Consider the following 12,874-nt stretch of genomic DNA (forward strand, 5'->3'; position numbering starts at 1 on the left):
AGATATGTCTTTATAATCATCATGTAGCTCTTGTGGGTACTCTAGATCTACTTCTAAAATATAGTCTACGTCGCTATTATCAGAGACATTGAAAAAATTTAACATATCCACATTTGAAACCCATTTGAAGCCCTCAAATGGTAGTGATTGAGTCATAGCCCAACCATAAAGGTTATTTACGTCATAATACATTAAAATTTTATTTGGCTCATCCTTATTGAATTCTTCACCCATATATTTATTGTTTGCTTTTGAAAATCTATGGCAGCATTGACTAATACCTCCACGAATACCTTTTTGAATGAATAAAACCATATCCATATCTGTTAATAGTTCAAGCTTCATATTTGTATATTTTAACATCGCGTCCCATGTTAATCCAAGGGTAGTGTAATAATGAGCAGGATCGAAATCATATGCATTCTTGCAGGTTGATCGAAAATTTCCAAAAATATCAGCTAGATAGCTACATCAGTTTTCAGATAGAGATCAGAATACTTCCTAAATCTATTTTCTTCCAAATACTGCCGAAAATATTCCATACGTTTTGAGCATGCTTATATCCTTCAGTAGGTATATCACTATCTCTCAATCGACTATGAAATTTTTCAATAGATGGTAACTCTGTCTTAGTTAGTCTATTTAAATTTTGGGTGTATTCATATGGGAAAACTCCTTTTCTTTTCAGTAAATTAATCTGATCTAAAGTGTAATTATCTTTCTGAAATTCTTTCTGTACAATATCTAGCTGAGGTAAATTATATGCTAATTTATCTAGAGATGTAGGCATAAATCGAAATGAATCTATGAAACGAAAACTAATTCGACTGTTTGCAACTTCTTATGTGAAGTATATCTATCGCTTATTGTTTTCAGCGAGAACAGAGATCTTTCCTTCAAATTCTGAGTTAGTAGCAATTTCTTTTATAATAAAATGTGAGTCATAACCTGTAATGTTATGAAATACGACTGGTATGAAAGCAGCATTTTTATCTGCGGCGGATTTCGTGGAAATCGACAACCAACACGGCAATCCAGCAAGAAGAGCAGCCCTACGCTCGGAGCTCATAGTATCCATATACGCGAAACACACAGCATCCGAACAAGAAGGTGAACACCCGCTAGCCCAGCTAATGCAAAGTGCAGAGGTGATATCGCGGATTCAGGAAACAGCGATAAACATCACAAACGTAGTAGACGACGGCGAGAGTACTAGCAGTAATAAGAATATTACTATAACGGCTAATGATGGTAGCCAATTTCAACTCCCGCCGGCATCCGCAGTAATGATCCAGGACCTCATTTTCCGGTCCAGAGAAAATGAGAAGAAGCTTGAGCTGCTAGACTTGTTAAGAGTAAACGTATCGAGTCTAACGAAAATATTAGACTAGATATAGAACAACTGCAGCAATGTTTAGAGCCAACTGGACGACCTGTCTGTCAGAATGAGCGCATTGGAAAATGCCGAAAACAGGAGTGTACAGCAAGATAATGCGAATAATTCTAGCGAAATGAGACAACAAGAAAACACGCGTAGGAGCGTCGCATTCCAAGATACCTTCACCTATCATTACGACACCAGGTTACCTCATAGTACTCCAGCTGGACCCGGATAGAGGCCCACGGGGGCCACCGGTAGGACCCCCCGCCGGACGCTCCCTTTCGGAGAGGGTGGACAGCATCAACTCAGTGGAGTTAATGCTGAAGTGAATAACCACCCGCCGAGCACGTGGTCATCTCAGCAGACAACAAACCCTTGGTCGACTACAAGGGATGTCGGACGCATTGTCCGAGGATGGAAACTGAAGTTTTCAGGAGAGGGAAATGCGAGTATTGACACCTTCCTGTCTAGGCTGGACAATTTAAGGAATGGCGCGAGACTCACGGAAGACAAAATGCTTCTAACGGTATCGGAGCTACTCATCGGTCCCGCCCTCACCTGGTACGAGGCGGTGAAGGAGGAATGGCTCTCCTACGCTGAGTTCGAGATGGACGCAAGAGAGTGGTTTGGGACCAGCGTGCAGCAACAACAGCGTCTGATGAGGGAAATTCAGAGCCGATATCAGGACCCCGACGAACCCGTAAATGTTTATGTCGCCAACATGATGGGCCTGATGAAGCGGCTAAACCCTGAGATGACGCCTGATTGTCAGTTGGACCTGCTGCACGCCAAGCTTCTCCCGGACATCCAGGGCTAGGTGCTGAGATCTGAAGTGAACTCCATGCGAGCCCTGAATGCGCTGGCCACGGCGGCACAGAACAGCCTGCACCAGAGAAAGGCAGAACGGGTGGTACCGGATCCACAATCAACTCTGTAACCGGAGTTAGCGTACCACCCTCGCACCGATGGAAGCAAGGGTCGTAAGGGCAAGCTGGCAGCGATGTCCAATGATAAACGGGAGGTCAGCGACAGGTTGGATCGTATGGAGAAAGTGCTCGAGAAGGTGACGCACCAGGTCGTCTACACACCGACGCCCTCGGGGGCGACACCTAGTCCGAGTCTAGAGACAGTTGATGGCGAAAAGAAGGCTCCACCCGCCGATCTGCTGAGCCAAATGCTATTATCTCTCAAGGAGATATCTGAAGGGAGAAACACAACCTCTTTGGGAAAAACTTGACCTCGGAGGACCGCACTAGGAAGCCGGAAGCTCCTCGAAGACGGGAGAGGGACTTCTCCAAGCCACTCAAGTGCATCGAGTGCGGGTTACTGGTGTACAGCAAAAAGTACTGTCCCCAATGCAACAAGGGGAACGAGGAAAGGAGTAGTTAGGTGGGGTTGACCCCACTCCTTCATCCCCTAAAATAAACCCCGTTAACGAAATCTCGCGGCCTCCGCCAACACAGTTAGCATCAATAGTAGCGAGCGTGTTGAGCGACGAGAGCGAGAACTCCCCTGGTGGCGCAAATGATGAATATGGCGGTAAAGTAAACGCGGAGAGAGAGGGTATTGACGTTGGTCCCAAGACCCTAGACTGGCCGAGGTGGTGGCGAATGGATCGCACACGCCCTCGGAGGCGCGGGTAACGGCAGATAAACCATCAAAGGGTAACCCCATGGAAACTCCCATCGTCCGAACCAAGGTGGTTCAAACGACAAGTGGCATCACTTTACCACGCGAGAGCATAGTGGCTAGCGCTATGGTGTGCAAAGAGCAAGGCTGTGGAGCCGCCGAACCTGTTTCGCAATATACCCCGGAAAAAGAAACGCGCTGGTGGCTACCGGTGAAAATAGAAGACTTCCGGATACGGGCTCTCTATGATCCGGGAGCTTCCACCACAGCAATGGGTAGTAATGCTCTGCAAATAGCGTCTGTGCTAGGCATCAGGTTGGATACCACCCACGCGGGTACGGCAGGACTACCAGATGGCCGTAAGTTGACAATTGTTGGTCACGCCGTGTTGCCGTTCACCATAGGGGACGTGATGATGAGGACGAGGGTACCTATAGTCCCAACCCTAGTCGATGAATGTATCCCAGGAGTGAATTTTGTTAGATTGTTTAGAGGGGTACTTGACCCCGACGATGATACGTTGCTGTTCAAGAAATCACAAATCAAGATGAAGTTAGAAGTAACTAGCTTAGAGGCTGGTCCGAGATTAGCTACGATCGGACCAACCCAGGTAACAGCCTCTCAACAGGCGATATTGCAGGGGGCCATCGACGAGGCCTTATTGCAGGCCCCCGTGGCACTGGGATGTGCGGCAGACATTGAACACGAGATTCGGGTCGGTGATACTAAACCGATCAAGCAGCGCTACTATCCACTATCACACAAGGTCGAGCAAGAATTGCATAGATTGGTAAGGGAGATGTTAGACCAAGGGGTGATCGAGCCAGCGGATAGCGGCTGGTCGAGCCCAGTGCTTATGATACGCAAGAAGGATGTCTCGTATCGATTCTGTATAGACTTCAGGAAGGTCAATAAGGCCACCGAGCCAAACGCATATCCCCTACCGTTTATGCAAGATATATTGAGGCGCTTACGTAACGCGCGCTATATCTCCACACTCAACCTCAATAGGGCGTATCACCAAATACCACTCAAACTCGAATCTCGACCTATCACTGCCTTTACCGTACCCGGATTGGGGCATTTCCAGTTCGTACGAATGCCATTCAATCTCTCGTACGCCGGCGCCACCTTCCAACGATTAATAAATAGCGTGATCGGACCTGAGCTTGGCGATTTCGCCTTCGACTATTTGGATGATATCATCGTAGTATCGTCCAAATTCGAAGATCACCTACAACATCTTAAGATTGTATTGGATAGGTTATGTCGAGCCAGACTCTCAATTAATCGAGAGAAGAGCGTCTTCTGCAAGCCTGAGGCTAAATATCTAGGTTTGTTGATTAACCGCGAGGGTATCAGGCCAGACCCTGAAAAAGTGCGCTCTATTGTGGAGTACCCTCAACCAGGAAACGTGCGACAACTGCGTACCTTCCTGCGGAGTTGCTTCATGGTACCGCCGATTCTTGAGTGACTTCGCCACACACGCTCAACCGTTAACGAAATTAACAGAGAAGAAATGCGAATACGTGTGGGGATCGGACCAAGAACAAGCTTTCGCTAAACTTAAGGCACTCATGATATCCGCACCGTGCCTCGGGTTACCGGAGCCGGGGGACAGTACGTGTTGGAAACAGACGCTAGCGCTGTGGGAATCGGCGCCGTCCTGATTCAAAGAGTAAGGGACGAAGACCGAATCATCGAGTTCGCTAGCAGAGTCCTCAACCCGGCGGGGCAAAATTACTCTGCTATGGAGCGCGAGTTTTTGGCGGTCGTATGGGCTATACAGAAGTTCCGCCCATACATAGAGGCGTACTGATTCAAGGTGGTAACGGACCATAACAGTCTGAAATGGCTATACAATCTGAAGAACCTGATAGGACGCCTAGCCCGATGGGCCTTGCAACTCCAAGACCATACCTTCGAGATCAAGTATCGAAAGGAGGCCGACCACGTATTACCCGACGCGTTATCACGCACTTTTGAGCCCACGAAGGCTGAGGTTAGTGCAATGGACCAGCCGAAGCCAAGGGACAAAGCCTGGTACGTGGAACATTTCCGGCGCATCGAGGACAACCTAGAAGACTACCCGGACTTCAAAGTAGTTGGCAAAGTGATGTACCACCAAAAGCCGAGCTGTGACTACCAAGGCGAAGATGGGTTCGAAGGCGCGATCCACTCGGTCATAGAAGCGGACTTCCCCGAGACTTAAATACGAACTTTTACTCTCGTTCACCATGCGACTGCTAATAAGGTATGCTGGCTAGCTTAATTTCGCGATTCCTCTGATTGCTACTAACTGATCTCTCGTATTCCATAAGAAGCGTGCATGTATTAACTCGACGACAAAGAGCGACGACCGATCCGACACTGCATGGTATTGTCGCGCGCGCGCGCTTTGTAAACATAAACACGCGGGCCTAATACATTGTAGATATAAGAGGAAATAAACGATTTCGCATGTTATATTGTATGTAATTTTTAGTGGAAAGTTGGTTGACTGACGGCCGTTTCCTCCTGCTCTCCGATTTTCGAATTTGAACGTTTAGGTAATCCCGCGCGCTCTTCGATGAGATCGCACGCATAATTAAATAGACGGATATTAACCCCGTTACAGTGCCTCCCCGTTATATTAAAAAAAATTCTACTACATTCTTTTTTTTACATAAACGAGCGAAAATATATATAAACGTCCGATTAAATATCTCATGATCGCGGTATCGAGTGGCGGATTAAGATTAATAGGGATTTCATTATTGACGTGCGAACGAGCCGGGGTGCCCGAAAGCCTGTCTACCGCCTGAGTCTAAGGCCGCTCGGCTGTTGAAAGGCCTACATACGGGACAAATTCGCTTTGCGCGAATTGTCACCTATCACCACACTTTTTTGCAAATGAAAAAACATAGGTTAATAAAATTAGTTTATCAACCTCTTTTGCGTTTTGTAATAAATTTTATAGCTGTCAAACTTAGGAGTTTTTCATTGTTACAATTATTCCGTAAGCCAAAAGTTTTTTAGATGAATTCTCGAAGTAATGATTATTTTACTATAGTAAAATATTTACAGTCTGGCATTCCATAATAATACTATTTTATACGATTTAATGAATTTATCAAAAAATCTAAATTCAATCATAAATATTATTCTCATTATTATTATTATTTTTCATTATCATTGCTATTATCAGTATTACTGTTATTTTTTTTTTTTTTTTTTTTTTTTTTTTTTTTTTTTTTTATGGTGGTAAAAAAACAGGATAAATCCTCATGGACCATAACGGTTGGAGTGTGACGGCAGTTCACCGAAGCTACCCACCTACACTCTCCCACCCGCCGTGTGACGTGACTCGCTGATCCTCTCAGACCGGGCTGTTTCAAGCGATCTATCAATCGAACGCAAGGAGCCTCCGGGTCGTCGAAGACCAGCTGACCGCCCAAATCCCGCTTCTCTTCAACCGGAGGGTAAACCATCCGGGGAAGAGTAGTAAAGTCCACCTACACCATTCTCCAGCGGGGAACCGCGTAAGCATTACTTCCCGCTGGAGAACCGCGTCAAGTCCTCTCGTTGTCCACGGGTCCTGTATCGTTTCGTTACGTCCGTTTATTCACATTCATCCATTTGTTCATACCATTTACTCCCGCATTCTTCTCGTCTAACACTCGACTTCCAGGCAACCGTCCGCCTTTTTCCCTCGTAGGATAGTCTCAACGTACGTTGCCGTTACCGTCCAGTAGTCTTTGTCTTGTAGCATCTTTGCCACAATGTTGTTGGGCGTGATGTTTCCAAGCGTCGTCTCCAGTCTTTGCCTTTCGTCGTTCCAGTGTGAGCATTTGAAAAATGTATGCTCTGCGTCATCACATTTGTATCCACAGTATTTACAGTCGGCGCTGTTAACTTTGTTTCTGTCAAACAGATATTTCCTGAAGTACCCGTGGCCGGTAAGAAACTGGGTCAGGTAAAAATTCACTTCCCCAAATTGCCTCTCCGTCCACGGTCTCAGGTCGTCAATGAGTCGTCTAGTCCATGCTCCGTTCGTGCTCATCCTCCATTGTTTGTTCCAGTCCGTCATCGTCCTAGTTCTTTCGTCCTGGGCAGCTTCCGTTCTGGTCATGTCGCTGTTTCGTTCGTACACGCGTTTCCGCTCTCTGGCGAGCATGTTTATCGGGATAACCCCCGCCACCACCAGGACAGCCTCAGCCGAGACTGTCCTGTAGGCGCAGGCTATCCTCAGTGCTCCCTGTCTTTGTACGTTTGTCAGTCGTTTGCAGTATTTCTTGACCCCCAACGCGTCGGCCCACACCTCCGCCCCGTAGAGCATGATCGAGTGGGTCGTTGTCATCAGTAGTCGTCTCTTCCATTGTCTCGGTCCAAATGTATTTGCCATAAGACGACTGAGAGCGGAAGTCCTCTCTGCCGCCTTCCTCGCTGTCTGTTGTATGTGCGGCCAGAAGGTCATCTTCGTATCTAGGGTCACCCCCAGATACTCGACCGCCCCACTGGTCCGCAGCGATACCTCTCCGACTGTCATGGGAATCAGGGTATTAATCCTGCTTCCCGTCAGAAGGATGAGTTCTGTCTTGGCCAGGGCAAGGCTAAGTCCGCGTTCAGTCATCCATCTATTGATTCGTAACATCGCGCGGTTCAGAAGCATTTGCGCCAGCTCCGGGGTACGGGCTATTATCACCACAGCCACATCATCGGCGTAGGCAACCAGCTCCACCCCCGGTGGCATCGGTAGTCTTAGTAGTGCGTCGTACAGTATGTTCCAGAAGTCGGGTCCAAGGATTGAGCCTTGGGCGACTCCTGCTGTGATTCGTCTGGTCACTGTTCTGTCGGTCGTCTCGTATCGAATCCATCTGTCGTGTAGGTACTCCCTCATCACCCGCATCAGGTATTCGGGAACCCTGAAAGTTTGTAGGGCCTCCAGAATATCCCCCCACCGAGCGGAGTTGAAGGCATTCCTGACATCAAGAGTCGCGAGAAGTACTATTGGCCTCGCTCCGTAGCACACGAGCCTCGTCCGCCGAAAGGCGTCGGTCACTTGTCGAATCGCCCCTATAGTTGAGCAGCCCCGTCTGAATCCGTACTGGTTTCCTGCAAGTCCTCCGTTTGCAGTTACCGCGTTCGTCAGTCTTGGTTTCAATAACGCTTCGTAAAGTTTACCCGCTGTGTCTAGAAGACTCAGGGGTCTATAGGAAGACGGACTATTCGGCTCTCCTTTTCCTTTATGCAGGAGAACCAGTCTAGCAGTCTTCCATCGTCTGGGAAAGATGCCCGCACGTAAGACCGCGTTATACTTATCCAGGAGGAGTCCTGGACGTACGCTCACGATCTGCTGGAGGATCTCTCCCGGTATACCGTCTGGTCCGGGTGCCTTACCAGGCTTGATCGTGGACACAGCCTTAATAAGCTCTGCCCCGACAAACTCTGGCACTGTCGTCTCTTGTTCGTTCGTCATTTCTTCCGTCTCTGGTTGGTTTGGGAAAAGTCCATCTACTATTGCTTTCATGGTGTCTTTGTCTTTTGGTTCAGAAGGGCCAAGGGCCCCCAATTTCTTGGTCACAATCTTGTAGCCAAGTCCCCAGGGGTCCCGCTCCACTTCTTCACACAACTGTCTAGCGCATCGGTTTTTACTGTCCTTTATTTTAGTGGTCAGTCTCTTACGTGCCATCTTGTACGCTGTCGATAGTTCGTCCGCGTCTGGTCTGCTCTTTTTCCGTGCGCGGTTCATCCTCCGGCGGCAGGCAATGCATTCCCCACGGAGGAGGCCAATCTCGTCCGTCCACCAGTACATTGCTCGTTTGTGTGTTCGGCCCTTGCGTCGAGTCATCGTGGCGTCGCACAGTTCCGTTATCAGTTCCGTTGTCTTGTCCGTTATCCATTCGGCACGCTCCCGCAGACCAAGCTCTGCCGGGACAGACTCGGCGGGTAACGGTGCCTCCCTTAGCAGTTTGTCAAACAGCTCTCTATCTTGTCGTCGTAAGTTCCAATACGTTGAAGTCCTGTCTCTAGTTTGTCCGTTTCGTATGTTCGTCGATTGATTTGTCACCTCAAAGACGATGTGCTGATGATCGCTGGCTGTATAGTCCTCGGTCACCCGCCATCCTCTTATCCGCGACGAGATCCTGTCTGACGTCATCGTCACATCGGGTATTGAGTATCCGAAGCCCGGTCGTCTATAGGTCGTTGTCGTCCCTTGGTTGACCACTACCAGATCAAGCCTTGCGGCCATTTCCAGAAGCAGTCTTCCTCGTTTGTCCGTCGTTGTCATACCCCACTCGACCGCTCTCGCGTTCATGTCTCCCGCGACGACAAAGTCACCCGGGAGACCTGTGAGGGCGTCTTCCAGCTTACCGACTTTTTCCTCGTACACTGCCATCGTGCAGTTTGGGGTCAAATATACGCTAACGTAGGTGACGGAATCTACCCTCACCCACGCGTAATCTTCCCCCCTGCCAGACGCTTGTATTCTCCTAGCCGGTTTGCCTTTGACCCATATGGCCGACGTACCGAGGGTATTCGAGAACCAGCCGTCCTGTTCTCGTAAGTCCCACAGTTGCTCGCTCAGTATCAGTATGTCTACGTTTCGTTCCTTCGCTGTCTGTGATATAAGCAGCTGGGCTGCCTCGCACCTACGCAGGTTTCCTTGTAAGATTCCTGTCATTGTCGTGTCTGCTTCCGGCACTCCTCCAGCGCTGCCCGGTAGGCCGCGCACGCTCCCGTTCCCGGGACGTGCGCCCTCTCCGTTGCACGCGCCTCGGAACATAGGAAGCACGTCGGCTGTTTGGTGGGGCAGGCTCTCCCGACATGGCCGGTCCCCCCGCACCTCCAACAGCACTGTCCTCTGTCAGGTCCTGTGCAGTCCGTTCGTCTATGTCCGTATCCGAGGCACCGGTAGCACCTCGGGACCGTCAATCTTTCTCTCAGCCGACAGTTGACCCAGCCGATCTTAATTCTGCCCTTCTTGAGCAGTTTGTGGGCCGTGTCTCTGTCTGCTTCGAACACTGCCATACAAACGTCGTGTTTATTCGGTCCGAAAATGTGGATCTTAAAGTCCGCATCTTGTCCTGTTTCTCGTTTCAATGCGTTCTGTACATCATTCGTGTCTGTAACACAGTCGAGGTCTAGTATCTCTAGTGTCTGTCCGTGTGTCATGTCTCGTACATTACCCTCATTTCCAAGAGTAACCTGGAGTTTCTCCTGGAACTTCCGTCTTGCGTCTGCGTTACAGCGAAAGCGCATGAGGAGTCCTCCGTCCTTAGTCTTCCGATATCCCGAGATATTCACTTTAGAGCCCTCGGGATTAATCTCCGTCTTTAGTCTGCGCAGGGTATCCGCGTACGTTCGTCCGTCGTTTGGCCGTACCAGTATAACGTTGGTCCCCCCCTTCCGGCGGGAACCACCCGCACTGGGCCGGTTCTTGTCCAGCTCGGGCCGTTTGTTCCCGTGGATAGGCGTCGCCGCTGCGGATGTCGAAGCTAGTGGCCTCTCCCTCCGCGCGCCCAGCGCCACCACAGGGGTAGTCTGTTGCGTCTTCTGTTTGAGGGAAGTCGTCTCCGTCGTTTGGTCATTAGTCTTCTGTTTAGACTTCCTCTTTTTTCTGTTCGCGGAGTTCACCGTGGTCCAGCCTGACTCGTCCGCAACCCTTTGATAGGCCACGGCTTGCTCAGGGCTGGCCCCCGTGTCCTCCCTCTTTCTTTTCTGTCTTTCTGTCCTCCTGTCGTTTACGGACTCCAGGAGGGGATTTAGGCGGTCGCATTCACTCCATGCAATCTCCACCGCCTCCTTTATTACAGCCATACTAGTCGTTATGTCCGTACTAATATTTCTCTGTATCTTAGTCCGTGCCTCCATCTTTTCGAGCGCGGCATCAATGCGCCTGAGCTGCGTGCGAAACAGCTGGAGGTTTTCTGTCATATGTCCGTTGTCATTGTCCACGTCTTTCATGTCGGCGTCAGTGTTGGAGGTCTGCTTTTCGGAGCCCTCGTTTTTCCGCGCAGGTGGCACTTGTATGCGCCGCAGCGGTACCGTCACGTCTCGTGTATCACTAGTTCTTGTCGGTGTTCGTCCTGTCGTCGGTTCTTGGCCCTCAGCGGCAGAGACGTAGCTCACCCCGCTGCCGCCGCTTGACCCACTGTCCGTCCTCTGTCGTCTCGGTATGTTCAGTAGTTTCTTGTCGTTTTTTCCTGTCTTTCCCCCCATTCCCGTGCACAAAGTGCGGCCCTCAAAATCCGTGCCGCTGCCCGTGGCCACCGGGGCTTTCACCCGATCGGAACCCGGGGTGGATTCCTCCTGAGAAGGAGTTACCACTTGAGGTACATCAATGTTTTCATTGTGCATATTCATATTGATGGTTTTGTCCCGTTGTGCTGAAGGTCCCTCGTGGTCGCGACTCCACGAACCGCGCTGGGACAGCGCACGGCCCCTGAGGTCCCCCCCCCTGTATGTTTACCCTGTGTGTTCAGTGTTCCCCCCTGTGGTGTGTGCGTGTACGTGAGTGCCCATAGGCGAAACCAGGCTTCATTCACGGGGAGAGTCCGTTTAGAGATATCCCCTTCTCTCGCTTTCGGGCGACTTCGTTTATAGGAGTCCCCGACCATTCGCTTTTCGGTAAGACCCGTTTATAGGGTCACCGAGCATTCACTTCTCCGGTTTGCCAGAAGGCGTGTGTGTGTGAGTGTTTGCGTAGTGTGTGTGTGTGTATGTGTATGAGTGATTAATGGTTGGACACATCGGCAGAATACCATTATCTTTTGCGTCATTTGTGAGCCATATCTTCCTCTTGGCCGTATCCGTTATAGCGTTGCTGCTCAGAGCATTGACGCGACGGACAACGTTTCCACCGGGCACGTCGTGGACGTTGGAAGCTAGCATTTGCCCAGTGAGGTGTTACCACTCACTGGACCAGCCCGGCCAGTATTACTGTTATTATTGCTATTGCAATTATGCTTATTCTTATTCTTATTCCTATTCTTATTCTTATTCTTATTGTTATTATTATTAATAATATTATTATATTACTATGATAACTTTTGTTATTGGTAAAAATACGTAAAAGAATATTAATACTTGAATTTCATTTACAATTAAAGAACACGTTGTTATGGAAAGGGAATTGTATATACTCGTACATTCATTAGTTTAATGAATGTTATCATACATTCAATGATAATTCCACAGATAAATGTCTTTCACTAATAAAAGTTGTTAACAATATGTGCAAATCAGTATATTCTTTTTTTAGATTGTTTTCATCGAGTGTTTACCACAGCTGCTTGTGTTATTTTTTCGGTAGTGAGTGAGTTTTGTGGATATTCTAGTTCGATGCCGGAAATTACGAATAGTACGTCTTTTTGTTTATCAATGGTATCATACAGTTGTAGAAAAATTCAAAAGTGATTATTTTTACAATACGTAAGTATTTTATTCACTGTTTGAACATCTTTTCAGTAATTATTACGTTTCATATAAAATGAATAAATAAACTTTTGTATTATTGCTTCTTTCAATTAAACTCGATACCGCTCAAGAGGCCCGTCTAGAAAAGATACTGTTTTGTTTCATCTTGTTTCGAAAATTTATTGTAACGAAAACAAATATTTAATTTTTTTTTTCAAAATTCCTTCTGAAATAAAAATGTTTAGACCAGTACAGTCTCTTGTTTAGCGATTTCGAGTGTAAGAATACTATCGTAATAGTTACTTATCATTCATTTTGGGCACGACTCCTTAACAATAGGCCTTATATTTTCACCAGAACAAAATGTGTAACCAATTAAAAAATAATTATTTAAAGTATGAAATAAATTTTGAACTAATATGAATTCGCTGAAGGTGCCATGTCTGTTTTAAAAGCGAAAAAAAC

At 48.0% G+C, this 12,874-nt stretch overlaps 2 protein-coding genes across 2 annotated transcripts in view; both read right to left on the bottom strand.

Moving 5' to 3' along the window:
* LOC131668442 (putative aldehyde dehydrogenase family 7 member A1 homolog) overlaps positions 1 to 12,874 on the bottom strand; it is a 787,423-nt gene that overhangs the window by 749,751 nt on the left and 24,798 nt on the right. The gene's annotated exons all lie outside the window — the stretch shown is intronic.
* LOC131668450 (uncharacterized) lies at positions 8,643 to 9,918 on the bottom strand. Its single transcript, XM_058942634.1, has 2 exons — positions 9,060 to 9,918; positions 8,643 to 8,976 (listed from the first exon to the last, which is right to left on the bottom strand). Exons 1-2 carry the CDS (start codon positions 9,774 to 9,776, stop codon positions 8,965 to 8,967), a joined length of 729 nt encoding a protein of 242 aa, XP_058798617.1. The 5' UTR covers positions 9,777 to 9,918; the 3' UTR covers positions 8,643 to 8,964.

This window comes from Phymastichus coffea, unplaced genomic scaffold, assembly GCF_024137745.1.
Source record: "Phymastichus coffea isolate CEN01 unplaced genomic scaffold, Cenicafe_Pcof_1.1 PCOF00006, whole genome shotgun sequence".
Lineage (NCBI taxonomy): Eukaryota > Metazoa > Arthropoda > Insecta > Hymenoptera > Eulophidae > Phymastichus > Phymastichus coffea.

Bases quoted from the DNA above. Each gene is read 5' to 3' on its own strand.
- LOC131668450 (XM_058942634.1), bottom strand. From the start codon at position 9,776: ATGTTCCGAGGCGCGTGCAACGGAGAGGGCGCACGTCCCGGGAACGGG.